The sequence below is a fragment of the Rattus norvegicus genome, chromosome 8 (genome assembly GCF_021556685.1).
Source record: "Rattus norvegicus strain SHRSP/BbbUtx chromosome 8, alternate assembly SHRSP_T2T, whole genome shotgun sequence".
In the NCBI taxonomy this organism is placed as follows: Eukaryota; Metazoa; Chordata; class Mammalia; order Rodentia; family Muridae; genus Rattus; species Rattus norvegicus.
The window spans coordinates 113,700,176-113,719,433 of NC_141541.1; the positions used below are offsets into that span (position 1 = coordinate 113,700,176).

At 43.6% G+C, this 19,258-nt stretch overlaps 1 protein-coding gene across 1 annotated transcript in view; it reads right to left on the reverse strand.

Moving 5' to 3' along the window:
- The window catches only part of Nek11 (NIMA-related kinase 11), a gene marked incomplete at its 3' end in the record, with an annotated part of 237,218 nt that overhangs the window by 155,909 nt on the left and 62,051 nt on the right, over positions 1-19,258 (reverse strand). The window contains 1 exon segment of the mRNA NM_001413824.1: positions 9,969-10,087. Within this exon segment, the coding sequence (NP_001400753.1) occupies positions 9,969-10,087 (119 nt within the window).

Sequence of the window (19,258 nt, forward strand, 5' to 3'; positions counted from 1 at the left end):
CTCATTCAGGGCAGGGATTCAGATACACAATAGCTGTGTGATCGCAGAGACCCTTAACCAGAGAATAAGCCTTAATGGTCAATTGCTGTCTTTCTCTTTGCTTACCCAGCAGGAGCAAATGTAGGCTAAGAATCAGCAGAGAATATGCAGTGATACCAGATCCTAGAACGTTCCAGACAACCAAGCAAGATCAGATTCAGTACATTTTAAATGCTTAAAATCACAAAGGGTATGAGAGAAAACTTGAAGTAGAAACACCAAAGGGCGGGGGGTGGGGGCTGTTGTCAAAGGAGATTGCCAAACAGAGCTTCTAAAGGAAAATGCAAGCACTGAAATTAGAAACTCAGAATTAAAACATGTCTTAAGTTAACCCCACTAAACACATTGTTATAGATCCACATCTAACCCTCCACAATTACACTAGCTCTATTCACCATGGCTCAAGAAACAGAAGCAAACAAGATGTCCTTCAGTAAATAAACAGTAAAGTCTACTGACACATCTGGACAATGGGGTAGGGGAAGAGAGGTCATTGGTGCTAACAAGAAATGAGCTATCCTGAGGATACATCATGTCTGCAGACACAAAACCAAACACTGTTGCTGTGGTTGCTGAGGCGCTGGCTGACAGAACCTAGTGTGGAGGTTCTTGAGGAAGTCGGCCAGCAACTGACCTATGTAGATGAGGACACTTGGAGCCGACCATCAGACTGAACTCAGGGGACCTGGTGGGGCAGCTGGTAGAAGGACTAGAGGAACAGAGGGGGATGGCGACCCCATTGGAAGAACAACATAGGCCGGCCTGACCACCCAGTTCTCCCAGAGTCTAGACCTCCAACCAAGGAGTGTACCTGGAGGGAGCCATGGCTCCAGATACATATGCAGCAGAGGATGGACTTGCCTGACAGCAACGGGAAGGGTAGCCCTTGGTCCTGGGGAGGTTTGATGTCCCAGAATAGGGGGATGCTGGAGCTTGTGGGTGGGTCGGGGAGCACCCTCATACAGGCAAGGGGGAGGGGGGATATGGGGTAGGGAGGTTGGGTGGAGGGATAACTGGGAAGTGGGATATCATTTGAGATGTAAATGAATTTAGGAAGGAAGGAAGGAAGGAAGGAAGGAACGAACGAAGGAACGAAGGAACGAAGGAAGGAACGAAGGAAGGAACGAAGGAAAGGAGGAAGAAACAAACTATCAAGCCAGGGAAGGACCTGGTAAAAATGAAATACATATTGCAAAGCCCAAGAAGTCAGCCTGAGAGGCCTCAAGAGATTCCCCAAGGTGGCATAATGCAGTGTGCAAATGCTGGAGAGAGACTCCGTCCAGTGCAGCTATCTGCAGGTTGTGCAGGGAGCTCCAGCGATGCAGCCTCTGTGAGTCAACAGCCATGTTGGAGTTGGCTTTTGAGTAATGAAGCTGTCTTTTAGTCACCCATGAACTTATTAGTAACCTTAATGAACTTACTGGTTCACTAACTCTTGGTGCCCTAACTGGGATAAACCTTTGTTCATATCTCCCCCAAGAAAAGTCACACAGCAAAAGCTTGTAGAAGATATTTCTCTGTTTTTATAAAGAGTGCTGTGTATGTCGGGGAGAGGCCAACTCTATACTTTCTGGACTTGTCTGCTGTTATAAGAAGGGGTGATCCATCAACCTGACAACTGCAAGAGAACAAGCTTGGGTGGCTTGGCCTGACTAGAGGCAAAAAGAATTTGAACTCCAGAGGACACTGCTGAGTTAGCAGTTAACCAACTCCTGAACTGTCCTCCTGGAAAGCAAAATAAAGAATCCTTTCATTGCCCAAGGTACTTCTGTACTTGCAAATAAAGGGATCTTCAGCCAGCCAGGCTTCTCCATGCTGGCCCTATTGATTCTAGATCCCAGAAGGTAGTCAGATCTCTTGGAGCTGTACGCATGCAAGGAGCCAGAGAGTCTAAGGGTTGACTTTCCGATGATCATCTGGGGGTGTGCCAGAAGATAACAGGATAGTAAAACACCGTCAACAAAGCTATCTGGTGACAACCGGACAGGTGGGCGATGAGTTAAAATCGTAATATACTGTTATCGCTCACACACAAAGACATAAAATATATAAATTAGCACTACGTGTGTTTCAAGACTAAGGCACAGAATATGCTGGGACACAGATTCCATCATGAATTGTCTCCAATGGGTTGTCTCTGTGTTGATAGAGCAAGAAGTTTTATCTAACAGGCCAGCCAGCAAGCTATGGGGGAAACTATAAAATTGTGATTTACTGATTTTGTGGTTACAGTAAGCAAAATGGATCCTGTAATAAAAAAAGTCTTAGCATATACTGGGCTAACAGTAATCCCTCTAAAAAGCATTTTAAAAATCCAGGAAATAACAAGGTAACAAACAGTTCTGACTGTTGCATTTTTTTCTCTAGAAATCCCAAAGTATCTCTAATAGTTCTCTATCCACACATATTATTTACAGAAGTGAAACATCCTAACAGTTCTCTATCCACTAACCCCCCATATTATCTACAGAAGTGGAACGCCCCTCTTCTTTCTGGACCATGGCACTCAAGTGCTGTGTAATGATTTGGCCACAGCTTATTTGTGTCTGAATTTATGCTAGGGTTCCTATCTCTTGCTCCCCATCTCCCCCACCCTCCAGATCTTCTCCAGGGGTGAAGGACGCCCTATGTAGGCAGGGAGCCAGCAGAAGGCTGGACTGCAGAGAAGTCACAGACATTTAACTTTCACTTCCCCTGAGCCCTGTGTAAATAGTCTGACACTTAGCTCCCCACCTTCCGGTCTATCTATCTGACAGGCAGGGCCTCACTGTGGACTGCAAACTCTTCTTCCCAGAGGCCCCATCTACCCAGTGACTCCTTGACGATGCTCAGTTGGAAAGCCCCTGTTCCTTCCCGTTTGACTTTCCTTATCTGTGACTTGATCATGAACCCCATGTTGGAGTCAAGAAGTAGAGGTCAGGCCTTTCTAAACTTCTTGGCTATGGCCAACACATCGGAAGTCTGCTTGACTTGGTGTGGAAATGTGCTGATAGCAACTGACCACAAAACATCCTCAAGAAGAGGACATAGGAGAGGGGGGCTCAAGAGACTCCAGACACCATAGTCAGCTCATCACTTCCCTCTCCCAAAGGTGGGAAGGTCACCTCCTTCCTCAACCAAATATACTACATGGATTCCCAAACAGGCACCCTACCCAGGAAATGAATTCTCCATGCCACTTTTCAGACATTCATTTAGATACTTTACCACGTTTCTGCAAGCTAGCTGAGAAATGTAACTAGTGGTGACAAAACCACCTTAGGAAAATGTGTGGGTAGCTAGGTGATAACAAAGCCACCTCAGGGGATGTGCACCAGCCTGCCTTTCCCACCCTGGGGAAGCACTAATATCAGCAGCATTTCAAGACCACCAAGTCTGAGCACACTGTGAGGGGTCGCTCCACTTTCCCTTGAGAAACAGGGCTAATAAGCTCGATACCCCCAACAGGAAGGAGATCTCTACAGCGTTCTCAAAGACAGCTGAGTGAACTGTGAACGTTCCCAGGCTTTAACAGTCTCATCTACGTACCCGCCATCTGCTGCAGACTCCAAGTATTCCAAATTTAAAAACAACCTAAATTAAAACACAGTACAGGAACCTTCCAAAGGAGAGAGCCAGTTTTTCCTTTCTTTTTCCTCCACCCATCTTACTTTCTCTACCGTTGTCTTTGTCTTCTCTAGAATACTGTATTTGTCAAGGTTCTCCACACAAACAGAACTGAGAATTGACTCATGCCCTAGAAGACCTGTCGCCTGCATCATTAGACTAGAGGCCCAGAAAGCCAGGGGTGTAAGTCTATACCTGAAGGTCTGAGCCCCAGGGAAGCCAGCATGTATATCCCTGTCTAAGGTCAGAATTAGGGAAGGGGGCACTTTCCTCCTTCCTGTAGTGGTGGCACAATACCCATTCACAATGGGAAGGAACGTATTTCACTATTTCAAGGGCCAATTTTAAAACAGATTCTCATAGACTTACCCAGAAGCAGCATTTTAAACTGGGCGTCCCTTTGTTCACTCCAGTGGTTGTAAAATTAACCAACATTTGCACTGAGGCATTGGTTATGAAGGCACCAAGCCTAAATTCTCACACACATGTATTTTCCAATGTAATCCTCCAGATTAACATGCAAACAATCTATGTACTTTTCAAAATATACCAATAGATATAACAGAACACATGGGAAGCATAAACAATGCCCATAGACCCATTCTAATTGGCGATAGTTGGAAAAAGTTCAAACAGAGAGAAACACTGTGAATGCATATGCTGTGTTCTTGCTCTGGAATATTCAAGTATTTTCTGCCTTGCAATGAGCACTTCTTTGGGGGAGGTAAGGGCATCTCCACCTTTCTGCCACTGGGTTTGGCCATGTGACTTGCTATGGCCAATGAACACTAGTAGACAGGGTAGTCACCGTGTCTGTGGAGTGATGAATGGTGCTCTAACTCACCCGTGTTCTCTCTCAGTCAAGAGCAAAGCAGTTTTGACAGGAGCTGATCCTCAGACTTGGGCACTAGGATGAAGAGATGCACAGAGTGGACTTGTAGGACCTCCCACATCCCTCAGCTACTGCTATGGACCAAGCATCCTGACCACCTTCAACAGGAATGAGCTTGAGCACCACAGTCTCGGGCAGCTTTTACTCTGAATTATGAATACTCATGGCTTCTAACATCACAGTTTTTTAGTTGTTTACATAATATGCTTTAAAAATTCCTTTGGAATTTTACCTGTTTTTAAAACAGACAAGTTTATTTTTTAAAGAAAATGTGTCTTGGGTCTGCAATTAACTAAATATTGAAAACTGATAAAAAAAGAGTGTTTTGTATATTAATGAACTAGAAAAATTATACAGCATTGCTTCATTTAAAAGCCAATCTGAAGACAGGTGCAAGAGTATGTGCCTACAGTCCCAGTGCCTGGGAAATGGAGATTTGAGGCCAGGACTGCCTACACAGGGAAACCCTGTCTCTGACCAACAAAAATTATTCCAAGGGCTGAGAACATAGCTGACTGGTAGAGTACTTGTCTAGCAAGACCCTGAGTTCAGTTCACTAGAACAGCCAGACAAACAAGAACAAAACCCTCTGGAGATTGGAGTAAGATGGAGCTATTTGTCTTTCCCATTCAAATCAAAATTTCCAAAACCTTAAAATAATGGGGAACTCATAAATAATGTTAAAAATAAGAATTAAATATGGCCAAGAACTTATGAACAATTTCCAGGAAAATGGACAAAAGTGTAATGTAAGACCTAAAGCATGAGTAGAAGAGTCCTGCCTCTGAGCCCCTTCATGGGCTGCTTTCCCCCTCCCTTTCCTGTCCTTACACACTGGTTTCTGCTTCCTCAGCTCCTCTCCTGTTAGAGTTACTTTCCAAATGTGCGATAAGACACAATGACCAAGGCAACTGAAAGGAAGCATTTGATTGGGAATCATAGTTCCAGAGGGCTAGAGTCCATGACCATCATAATGGGGAGCATGGCAGCAGGCAGGTGAGCATAGTGTTGGACCAATAGCTGACAGCTCACACCTTAACACACAGTCATAAGGGAGAGAGTTAAATGAGAGTGCTGTTAGCCTTTGAAAGCTCAGAGCACACTCCCAGTGGCACACCTCCTCCAAGAAGGCCACACCCCCTCATCCTTCCCAAACAGTTCCGGCAACTAGGGATGAAGCATTTAAATAATGAGCTTATAAGAACCCTTCTCATTCAAACCACCACAGCTTCTAAGCAAACTATACCACAATCTTGGTTTCTTTAATACTTTAACACTATAGGAATCAAAACATATACAAGCCCTGGTGCTTCGCCAAAACTCACTTCAAACTACTTTCTCTCACCACCCTCCTCCATATTCTGCCTCCCATACTCACAGTTAATCTCATCCTGATTGTTTCCAGCCTCTCAGCCTCCCAGACCCAAACGTCAAGGTTATCTTTGATACCCACTTCCAATGGCCCTGGGAATTCTCAAGAATAGTAGATGAGTATTCCGCCAGTGTTCTCCAGCCCAAGACCCTGCCTTTGACTTTCTATCAAATTTAACACACTGACTTAATTCCAAGTTTAGTCATTGCAGCTCACCAAACTCATTATAATCCTCCCCAGATATTCCCAGCTGCTGCCACCTCGACCCATGTCTCATAACCTCACACATAGACAGTATGAAAGGTTCCTGATTAATAACTCAATTCCCCATATCTATCTGTCTCTCTGTGTGTATATGTGTCACTCTGTGCCTCTCTGTGTTTCTGTCTAGTCTCTGTTTCTGTCTCTCAGTCTCTGTCTCTCTGTGTCTCTCTCTTCCTTTCCCTCCCCGTCTTCCTGTCCCTCTCTCCCACCCCTTCTCTCTTCCCTAAGTCTGGTCTTCCAGAAACAAGCTCTGGTCACAATTTCACAAGGCTCCTACCTTATCTACCATCCATGTTACAAAGCAAGGTCCCTCTTAGCCACAATTTCTCTCCCTGCTTACATCTCCATTTTAGCCACCTCAGGAGCCTTCTCAGCAGAACTACTCATGATTCATTCTAAATGGACTGTTGTCCAATGTCTTCCACTCTGGTCACTCTGCTCCTTAAACTTGGTAGGTGCTTGACCCATCTTTAACCACACTCAAAACCCTGGGTCAAATTAAATGTCACTCCTTTCCTGAAGCCTTATCGTCAAGAGTGGAATGATGCCTCTTCTGATCTCCTATACAGCATACATCTACTGTTCTTGATACTCGTCATTTTCTGCAATTCACTCCACAGTGCATAAATCACTCCACAGTGCATAAATCTTGAGTTTAACACTGTTGTCTATGTGTGTCATCCATGTAGTCCTCAACTCTAATTTACATACAGAGCAATCCCAGTACCCAGACCATTTCTTTGAGCCTCGTACAGTAAAGCTTCCTCTGGCGAGTAAGCACTACTGTGACTCACCATCAGTTAGATGCATCTTGGTTTGAGCTTGGATTTGAACAACCACACAACAGTATGTACCAACTATACCCGCCTTCCCTCCTTCATTACATACTGAAGAGTCATTTAGACCGTACAGAACTGCTTGTGTGTTATTTTCTATTCTAGGCTAGTATTTCATGATCTAATGATTCCACAGCTTATCTAGTCAGTCACTGGAGATAAACATCTCACAGGCAATTAGCCATTATTTAAAGGGGGGTCCCTGTGGCCGTGCTTGCATGCCTATTGGTGATCAGTCCTCATTTCCCCCCTTTCCTGAATTTTTGTTAGTCCATATCATTTGTATAAAAGAGCGCCTTCCATTGTGACAATTTCACACCTGAATCCAGTGTAATTTGATCACCCTTATCCTTTTTCTCCCCTTTCCCTTCCCCACTGACCCTCAATAGCCTCCCTCTGCTCTCATGTCCATTTATAAAAAATCTAGATTCTGCATGTGAGAGAAAACTATGATATTTATCTAAGTCCAGTTCCACTCAATTTGATTATCTCTGATTCCATCCAGTTCCCTGCAAATGACACATGGTTCTCCACTGTGTCCAAATAAGCCCCACCATGTATATAGATACCATGGTTTCTTTACCCTTCCACCTCATTGCTATGATTGTATAACTTGATCATTGTGTTAGTACCAGAGACAACACAAGTGCAGGTCTGTCTATAGCATACTCACTATATTCTTGTGGTCTACATCAAACAGGTCATCACTGATCTCTGTCCATCCCCAAGGAATACAACCACTATTTGCACGTTTAGTCTAGCAAATTCTATCATATATTTCCCCAAAGTGTCCCCATGCATGACCACCCCACAAATAATGTGACAAATGCTCTGGCTCCTTGTCAACCACACCTCCATGAGTGATTGCAGGTTAAAACCATCTGCCAGTGTTACCTTATGTCTGTACTTAATGATTAGCACACACAACAGTGTCCTAGAAGCTGCTTAAGTGCGTGAGGTTTCAGGGTAGATCCCCTACTGTCCTATAAGGCAAGCAATGACAGTACCATCCTTGCTTCTGTTTCACTGATGAGGAAACAAGGCTCAGAGATGTTGATCAGTTTGCCCAGTGCCGTGACCTCTTGTGCAGTGGAGACAGTGACTCTGGATGTCCCCCTGCCCTGCAGCCATGGCACTGAGTTTTACCACTTACACTAATAGTTCTCTAAGCTTAGGGCTCATGTTTAGTTTACTGCTATTAGATGAATAAGGTGAATTAGAACATAAACTGTCATTGCTCTCTACATCAGAAGCTTACAGTGACTGACTACAATACTGTGATTAAGAGACGCCGTCATTTTTCATCTGAATCACATAGAGTAGAATCTCAGATCCACAGATTCAATAGCGTCTGCATGCAAAGCCACATCGAATGACTCTATAAACACTGATAGACTGAAAATGGCACTACTCCCCTTTAGAGGTTGTTTTTAAATTCATTTACTTTTAACTATCACTAAATAATCTTAAGCTCATCAAAAATATTGGGGAAATGTGCTCAGAGTGTACTATACTGGCAGAGAAACAGCCTTAAGAAACACTGTAGAATGCAAACCAAAATAACAAATCGAAAAGCAAGAATAGAAAGGTCAAAGTTGGGATCGTAAGTCAATCAGATAATTACATCATTCATGCAGTAAGCCAATAAACTGCTAATAAGCAGTGGGAATGGAAAGGCAGGCGGAAGGGGTGAGGAAGGGAAGGGAAGGGATAACGGCAGCAGGAGCGCGCGTGCTCACGAGCCGACAGTCAGCAGCACCAGGCTGCTTATTAAGGATTATGCGATATTTCATCATCATCTCAGGACATCACTACAGAGACTGCTAAGTCACACTGAATTCATCACTATCTGTGTCATTGGGCATGTGTTTCAGGAGATACATGGCCAATTGCAAGGGAATCTGATTACTTTTTATGCTATCAGAAACCACAGGTGACACACTTAAGCAGTGGCATCCCCAACTGCCAGGCCTTGGTGAGCCCTAGGAATATCACCTTCACTGAAGACAGGGTCCCCAGGTGTCCTGCTCACTCCTGCAACCAGAGGGTCTGGGCCACGCCCTTTGAGAGTTTATTGCTTCAAGTGCATTTGTGTCATTTGATGGGTCTAAAAATATTTAACATCTAACATCAGAAAAAGACATTTTAAATGTCCTGTTAAAACATCTACAATGTTTTAAAAGGTGTTGTTGAGGCAAATTCCATAAACAAAAATGGCAGACAACTAAAACTTACCATTAGCTAATATTTACAGCAAGACTGAGTTTTGATTTAAATATTCATCTGTCATGGCTTGGTGAAGATGTCTAAGTATCAGCTTTAGTTCACAGGAGATAATTAGATAGGGCACTAAGTTCAATACAGTTTCTGCTACACAGAAGATCAACTTGGTTCTAGAACTCTAAAAACAAAGGTGGGAGCTGTTGATATGGCTCAGTGGGTAGTGCTGACTGTGCTAACACGAGGACTACATTTAAATTCCAAGTACCACAAAAAGCCTGAGAAGCTGAACATGGAAACCCTGTTGGGACCTCAGTGGTCCGCCAGCAGGATGAGAGGTGGGACAGGAGACTTCTCAGAGGCTAGCCGTCCTGGCATGGTCAGCAGGGACAATGAGATACCCAGGCTTAGTCGGACAAGGCAAAAGGCAAAGGCCAACACCACCGGCTGTCCTCCATAGCCAAACTGTGTCAGGCACACACCCTCACTCACACACACACACACACACACACACACACACACACACACACACACACCTGGTAAAAATAAACACTCTGTGGATAAATAATTATTCTACAGTTTCCTCAAGAAAAAATATCTCGTTATAAAATACTGCAAATGTTTAACCGTGATCATTTATCATTTGGACGTGTTTGCTTTCAAATCAATCAAAAACATTCACCTTTCAAGCTCAGACATGAGAGCATATATATATAACGCACCTCTCAAATCTACGTACCTCTCATGCATGTAATCAACTCCAAGCAGCAACTGGATAAACCATTCCACTATCTGATTGTCAGGAAAGATTTTCCCAGCTTCTTTATATTCCTGGATTTTATAGTCCAGATCTCGGCCCTGAAATAAAATAACATAATCTTTTATAACTTTTACATGTAAAATGTTAATACCAAGTTCTCTCAACAGTAACTGACAACCATGAATGTCTCAATTTGCCTGGCAGTGTCTGATGCGACTCTGATGATGGTATCTCTTAATATACTTTAATTACCATAGAAAACAAAATGCTAAGTGTCAAATTCTCTGAGAGAACCCTTACATCTCACCTTTTTACATCAAAACACTGAAAGACTAGAGATTGTCTGATATGTGTTCTCAGGAGAAAAGGATCAAGAAAAAGGCTTTGTGCAGAATGTGAAGAACAGGGACAATGGAACACAAGGCAAGAGGTGCCTGCCATGACCATGTGAATATAGGATGATAAGAAAGCCACCCAGGGACAATGGCCGGGTCCTCCTCGGTGAAGAGCAAGGTATTTCCAGGCAACAAGGCAACGGGAGAGATAACTTGTAATCAAAACTACATGTGCTCATTGGACCAACCGCTCATAATGCAGTTTTGAATCTCCTTTCAGTGCAATGTGCAAACACTTGCTTAGCATTTGTCTTTCCAAATTAAAGAATATCAAGTCAAAAGCATATCAAACATTCACATGCAGCCTTGATGAAACTTCCTCCCTTGGAGTTCCTAGGCCAAGTAGATCAAAAAAATACAATTAATTAGTATTTAGATCTTGGCAAGAACAAGAAAGGGAGACTAGTTCCCTGTCCTTCTCCAGGGTTCTGCCATGGCATGAGAACTGTGCTGTCACAGTATTTCTGTATGTTGTACACGATGTTTTGTATAGTCTATCATTGTGACAGCCTTAGGATGTCACAAAACAGAAGCCACATCTACTATATTATCTCTGCTATCAGTTTTACATTCCCGTCAAGGGGATATCTATACGATTGAGGGATAAAGTAGGAAAACAAGCCCTGAAACAGGAGTGTGAAATCTCAGGAGCTACACGAGCCTCCCTCTGTTCTCTGGATAGAATCGTAAGAAGAAATGCCGCCAGTTCTTACTACAGAGTTAAACGAGAGACGATCCAGCCAGCAAACTCTAAACCCAAGGTCACAGTCTTAAGTTACCCTCCATAACTTTTGATTCTCATTGTTTAAATTTCTCTCTGAGGGGGGAAAGTCCTGTAGTTTTGCCATGACCATGTATCCCACCATGTCCTTTATGAGCACTCTGTGGCTGATGTCCTGAGGATGTACCTGAGGTAGGTGAGTCATCCACAGATTATGACAAACATTTTGCTTCGGGCTCACAAAGAAAGAAAGGAACTTCTGTGGCAGCCTGATTTTAACTCAGCAGTGTGGGGAACATTTCTTTCTTTTCCACAACTTATCATCTAAGCAAAAGCCAGTGCATTTCATAAAATGGCACGTTCTTATTTACATAGGTTAAGTTTTGTTTCCTCAACTTTGTCTTTGACAAGTATTTAATGATGATTTTTCTCACTAAAACAAACCAATAAAAAGGGAACGGGATTGAACTTGAGCCAATATTAATGTTGTCCTTCCTTGATCCATTTTCTTCAGTAATGTCACCTCTCAAAAGTTACAGGAAAAGCCTTGATGTGAACTTCTAAGGTTCCAAAAATCTACAGCCCATACTGTCACTTGCTAGATTAATGGTGTCCCTTCACACCACATCCCAATTAGCCAACATTAGATAGACTTTGAAACACGCGGCCTTGAAGAACTGAAAACACTCATCTAGTGTTCTACACATCACCTTTGATTTCCAGGGACAAGTTTAAATCCCCAAAGGATTTGATTTTTTAAAAATTAATCCATTTTCAAGGCTGTCAACCAAAGTGCTTACAACTACTTTGAAAGACCAAAGAGAATCTTCTCAGAAGCCCACACATAATAAAGTGGAAGTGTTCAAAGAATGGACAGACAAAAGGACCCCTTCGAGGCCACAAGGAGCATGGAGCATCCATCTGCCCTACTTCTCTACTTTAAGATGAAAAGACTGTCCCTTTTAACTCATTGACTTGATACCTCACAATACTGCTCCTTCAAACCTGCCTCATCTTCAATAAAGAAACATTTGTCCTTGCCTTTATAGATGGAGCACAGATGTGGAAGGACTCAATTTTCTTTAAGGGTCTGGCTCAACAGGAGTTGGATTATGTTCCAGTGAGGATATGGGGTGGGTCCCAGAAGTGGGGTGGGAGTGGACCTGGGAAGTGAAGGTGCTCTGGATTCATAATGTGACCTCCTCAAATAATCAATAAAAATATTATGAAATTAAAAAAAACATTTGTCTGATACACTTCCAAGTTGAACAAGTAACAAAATCACTGAAGTAGCCTTCTTAAAATTCACAATTTGATTCTGCATATCAGGATAGTACCAAATAATATGTGTTTTATTTTCATTTTTGCACATGCACATATATTCATATATATGTGCATGTATTCATATGCATGTGCATGTATTCATAGTATGTGCATGTGTATAGTCATGTCTGTGGACACACGTTGGGGACATGTGCACACAGATGTGTGGCCATGTGGTTGACAACTGGAGCCTTCCTTTACTGCTTGCCATTTTGCTTGCTGAGGGCAACTTATCTCAAGGCTCACGCCAGTCTGCCCACAGGCTGGGTCCAGGGATCGGATTACTGAGCACTGGAGTCCAGGGAGACCACAGCAGCCACCTAGCATTTACTTAGGTGCTGAGGATGCAAGTCCCCACCCTGACACGACCAGTGTTTTAGCTACCGATTCATCATCCCAGTGTGAGAATATGTTTTTAACATGCATCCCAGGTACCTCTGGAGCTGTTCTAAGTCAACAGTTTGAGAAGCAGTACTAGGCCGTACCATCAATGGGCCACAGGCTTAAAACCTACCCTATCACGTAAATACTCCACCCAGAAGTCTTAATATTCCAAAGGCCTTGGGAAAAGCAGGGTTGAATAGGAATTATTTAATGATTTTTTTTAAAAGCCCATGACAGATGTAGGGAGAAAGGACAGGTACACTGCGGTGTTCTTCAAGCCCACTGCAATAGAGTGCTTAAACATGGGGAAATGTCAAGCCACATTGTGCTTTTTAAAGCAAAATAAGACAATCTAATTTTAAATAGCTACTGAAAAATCCCCTCCACTCTTATGAGGTGCTTTGATTGATAACTCAAATGACAGCCTGGGGCTTACTCAGCAATCTTCTTTGTCTATAATGTCTGAGAACGTTAGTGCGCTCTTCCTACCGAGAAAATAAAGCAGCCGAACTTGCTTTTGTTTTTCATCTCAATATAAAATAATGCTCATAATCTATAAAGCACTGGGCTATTTTTTAAGTAAACTATTTGATAAAATGTTAATTATTCTGATATTTTAACGTTTATGTTTATATAAAGTCATAGGCCAACTAACACTATGCCTCAAATATTAAGTTTTGCTAAGTTTATGAATTATTGGATATGAATTTATTCTTTTTAACTAAAATTCATTTGTTTTCAATCATTATAGTTTTAAATGAAAATTGGTGGTCATACTTCACTTTTGAGAAACAATCTTCTTTCCTCTTTTCCTGTCTACAGATTCCTCAAACCACTTGAGAAAAGCTAGTGACATTTTATGGTGAAAAAAACACTTCAAATCCACCAGCAGAGGTACTTTCCAATTTTCATGTTAAAGGGTCAAAGTATGTCTCATACTGTAAACAAGGTAAAGAAGCAGAGGCAAAAAGCAGACAATGCTCATGGCCTTTCTGGGGACAGTCTCGCCCTGTAGTCTCACCCTGTAGCCCAGGCTGACTTAGAACTTGAGATTCCCTGCCTCGGCTTCCCAAGGGACAGGATTATAAACGTGTATCACCGTGTCTGTTAATATTTTAATTCTGATACTATAAATGCCATGAATATATTGGTCAGGTGTATAAAATAGGAGACATATTAGTTATCTTCTCGAACCAAATGAGCTAGACTCTAGGCCCATATAAAAGGCACAGGGTGGATTTAGAGACCACCATTTATTTCTGGATGGAGAGGTCAGGCATGACGGTCCAGATGAGACCAAGCTCTCTGAACACAGCAGCCTCCATCACAGGTACTGTAAGGAACAGACCGGTGGGTGGATGTCTGCTGTGAGCCCACACCATGAAGGATAGCTACCAATCGACAGCACAATGATAAACGCAGAGGAATATCCTCTGTGAGCAGCAGGCTGTGGGAGATGATGGCACCCTGAAGAGACATCAGAGCCGGGAGCAGTGACTACGTGCCTAGCATTCTGTCGAAAGTAAATAAGGAATACACATTACGTTAAAATATGTATTTGTGAACAAATTGAGTTATGTTTCCATGTGTATATAATATACATGTAGACTATTTAAAGATATGATCCACCAGTGAGTGAAAGCTAGGAAAATAAGAAGTCTCCCTAACGCTCCAGTCCTGGTCCACAAATCAGTAAAACCCAGTCATACAATTTTCAGGAAATCATTCCACCCAAATTCTGTGTGTTCACTTGTAAAATGGAATGAATGAAAACTTCTGGCTGGAAAAACAGCTCTGCAGTTAAGGGTTTGCTGTGAAGTCACAAGGACTAGAGTTCACCTAGTCAACATGACAAGCTGGGCATTCATTCATCCCTGTAACCGCAGACCCCAGTGGAACAGAGTCAGGAGGGTTTCTGGAATTGCTGGTTTCTAATGTAATCAAGAAAATGCAAGTTCCAGGTATAAAAACAGGCCTTGCCTCAGAGTAATCAGACCGGTAGAGTAGGATGCCCAAAACTTTCTCATGACCTGTGCATGTGCACACTCGTGCATACACACAAGTATGTGTATAAATATACATACATTAATAAACCTTTAAAAAATAAACTTCTAATTAGAAATGACCAAATATTGGTGGTGGCAGGGAGAGCGTTAGAAATAGGACACTGATGCCATGCAAGCACAAGGACATTATGGAGGGACGGGGACAGGGAAGAGGGAAGAGAAGATATGGAGGGATGGGGTTACAAACAGGGTTCTGAGGGAAGGGGACAGGGATGAGGGAAAAAAATCAATAAAAATGAATTTTTTTTTTGTTCTTTTTTTTTCAGAGCTGGGGACCGAACCCAGGGCCTTGCGCTTCCTAGGCAAGCGCTCTACCACTGAGCTAAATCTCCAACCCAATAAAAATGAATTTTATCTGAAAGCACCAAGGTGAATTCTAATGGTGTGTGTGCTAAGCTAATGTTTTTATTTAAAAAATCACTTCTAGGCCAGGCACAGTGGTACAAGACTATATCATGACTGTATCCAAGAACTTGGGAGCTGAGGCGGGAGGACTACAAGTTCTAGACCAGCCTGGACTACATAGTAGGCTCTACCTCAAAAGGAATTTCAGTCCCTCTCTATAAAGAAAGGAGAACAGCTGAAAGACACAGAATCATCCAATAGCCAAAGTTAGAACATTCTGAACCACAGAGCTGATAACACTAGCACTGGGCTGTAACCCAGAGGATATAATAAATATCTACAAAGAAACAGTCAAATAAATCCATGAATGGTGAGAGGGAACAGCTCTTCCTGGAAGGAGAATCCCAGCTAAACAAAGGAAGGACGTGGTTGTAACAGCAGAAAGAAGTCGCTGTGTAACTTCCCTGAAAGACACTAACACAAGAGGGTGAGGGCGTGAGAAGACACTGAGCACGGCATGACCTCAACGGACCTTCCCCAGGATGCTCCTCGCTTACCTTCCCCGGGATGCTCCTCGCTTACCTTCCCCGGGATGCTCCTCGGTTATGAAGAGAAAATAGTAACACCACCACAGAGAAACCCAGGAAACAGAATCTTCACTAAGTGCCCTACCCGAGTATTACCAGAACGAGATAGGCCAGCACCCTGCAGCCCTTGATGCCATCCATGCACCAGTAATGCTGCAACACCTCTTCTGTGGCAGGACGTTAAGACTAGGGGACCTCAGCCAGCTTATAACAAACAGCAAACCAGAACGTTCTGAGGTCTCCCAACCACAGCAAGAGAACTTAAAACTCATCAAAAGCGTTATGAATAATGTGTGTGTGTGTGTGTGTGTGTGTGTGTTTGTGTGCGTATGTGTGTGTGCGCGCGCATTCGCGCACACAGCAAAGGGAAACTGTCATAGATACAGATGCCACCAAGGAAACACAATTCAATAAAATAACGTCCATGTCTCCACCACTGTGCTACACCACCTTAGTGGCTAACGCTAGGGTATGCGTTCAGTTGCCAACATGCTCCACTCAAAGGTGAAGTATTTGGTTCCTAAGTCACGTCTCCCACTTTTCTACCTCTGCGCCATTTCCTTTAACTTTAATGTCCCAACTCTGCTTGACAGAATCCTTCCCACATTTCAAGTTCAAATATAATAAGCTAGCCCCACCAGGGTTCCCACGGTCCTAAGCTATTTGTCACCATCCTTCTTGTGGCACAATCTATTTTAGCCATTAATAGAAATGTCTCATTTAACTTGCCAGACAAATTCATTGAAGAAAGTTGGCATTAGATTGAGGATTCAGCTCAGGAGAGCACCTCCCTGCATGTGCGAGGCCTTAGGCTCAGTCCCCAGCAATGGAAAAACAGTAAATTATCCCCCATTCCCCCAACTATACCTGAGAATTACACCTGACAGAGACGAGGCTCAGGAATGGCTCTTGGCAAGCTCAGAAAGAGCCAAGAAATCATACAGAACACTGGTCTATCCATAAGCCCTGAAAACTGGAGTTGCCAAGGTGACGGGAAGCTCATGTGGGTTAGGGACCATATTTTTCTTTCCACAGAACTGTGGAGAGTGGGATGGAAGCAGCTGCTCGGGGGACAAGGACGGGGAGCTGGGTGATCTTTATGACACAGAAGGCCTGGTCACCAGTTAAACCCACAGGCCGGCCCAGACGCCCCTGCTCTCAGGTCTGGGCCCACCCCAGCTCATGAGTCCTTAAACACTGACCATTTTTTTACTATCTATTTTGACAATAACCATTCACCCAACTCCCAGTTCTAACCCTGGCTGCCCATTAAAAACAGCCAGAGAACATTCAAAATCCTGTAGCTGAGCTATAATACCCTGGCCAAAGAGAGGACAGCCTGCCCAATATACATGGGAAAGAACAGCCTGCCTAATATACATGGGAGAGGACAGCCTGCCTAATAAACATGGGAGAGGACAGTCTTCCTAATATACATGGGAGAGGACACCTGCCTAATACACATGGGAGAGGACAGTCTTCCTAATATACATAGGAGAGGACAGCCTTCCTAATATACATGGGAGAGGACAGCCTGCCTAATATACATGGGAGAGGACACCTGCCTAATATACATGGGAGAGGACAGTCTTCCTAATATACATGGGAGAGGACAGTCTTCCTAATATACATGGGAGAGGACACCTGCCTAATGTACATGGGAGAAAACAGCCTGTCCAATATACATGGGAGAGGACACCTGCCTAATAAACATGGGAGAGGACACCTGCCTAATGTACATGGGAGAGGACACCTGCCTAATATACATGGGAGAGGACAGTCTTCCTAATATACATGGGAGAGGACAGCCTTCCTAATATACATGGGAGAGGACAGCCTTCCTAATATACATGGGAGAGGACACCTGCCTAATGTACATGGGAGAGGACAGCCTGTCCAATATACATGGGAGAGGACACCTGCCTAATATACATGGGAGAGGACAGCCTGTCCAATATACATGGGAGAGGACACCTGCCTAATATACATGGGAGAGGACAGTCTTCCTAATATACATGGGAGAGGACAGCCTTCCTAATATACATGGGAGAGGACACCTGCGTAATATACATGGGAGAGGACAGTCTTCCTAATATACATGGGAGAGGACAGCCTTCCTAATATACATGGGAGAGGACACCTGCCTAATATACATGGGAGAGGACACCTGCCTAATATACATGGGAGAGGACAGCCTTCCTAATATACTTGGGAGAGGACAGTCTTCCTAATATACATGGGAGAGGACAGCCTTCCTAATATACATGGGAGAGGACAGCCTTCCTAATATACATGGGAGAGGACAGCCTGCCTAATGTACATGGGAGAGGACACCTGCCTAATGTACATGGGAGAGGACAGCCTTCCTAATATACATGGGAGAGGACACCTGCCTAATATACATGGGAGAGGACAGCCTGTCCAATATACATGGGAGAGGACACCTGCCTAATATACATGGGAGAGGACAGTCTTCCTAATATACATGGGAGAGGACAGCCTTCCTAATATACATGGGAGAGGACACCTGCCTAATATACATGGGAGAGGACAGTCTTCCTAATATACATGGGAGAGGACAGCCTTCCTAATATACATGGGAGAGGACACCTGCCTAATATACATGGGAGAGGACACCTGCCTAATATACATGGGAGAGGACAGCCTTCCTAATATACTTGGGAGAGGACAGCCTTCCTAATATACTTGGGAGAGGACAGTCTTCCTAATATACATGGGAGAGGACAGCCTTCCTAATATACATGGGAGAGGACAGCCTTCCTAATATACATGGGAGAGGACAGCCTGCCTAATGTACATGGGAGAGGACACCTGCCTAATGTACATGGGAGAGGACAGCCTTCCTAATATACATGGGAGAGGACACCTGCCTAATATACATGGGAGAGGACAGCCTGTCCAATATACATGGGAGAGGACACCTGCCTAATATACATGGGAGAGGACAGTCTTCCTAATATACATGGGAGAGGACAGCCTTCCTAATATATATGGGAGAGGACACCTGCCTAATATACATGGGAGAGGACAGTCTTCCTAATATACATGGGAGAGGACAGCCTTCCTAATATACATGGGAGAGGACACCTGCCTAATATACATGGGAGAGGACACCTGCCTAATATACATGGGAGAGGACAGCCTTCCTAATATACTTGGGAGAGGACAGTCTTCCTAATATACATGGGAGAGGACACCTGCCTAATATACATGGGAGAGGACACCTGCCTAATATACATGGGAGAGGACAGTCTTCCTAATATACATGGGAGAGGACAGCCTGCCTAATATACATGGGAGAGGACAGCCTGCCCAATATACATGGGAGAGGACACCTGCCTAATAAACATGGGAGAGAACACCTGCCTAATGTACATGGGAGAGGACAGCCTGCCTAATGTACATGGGAGAGGACACCTGCCTAATG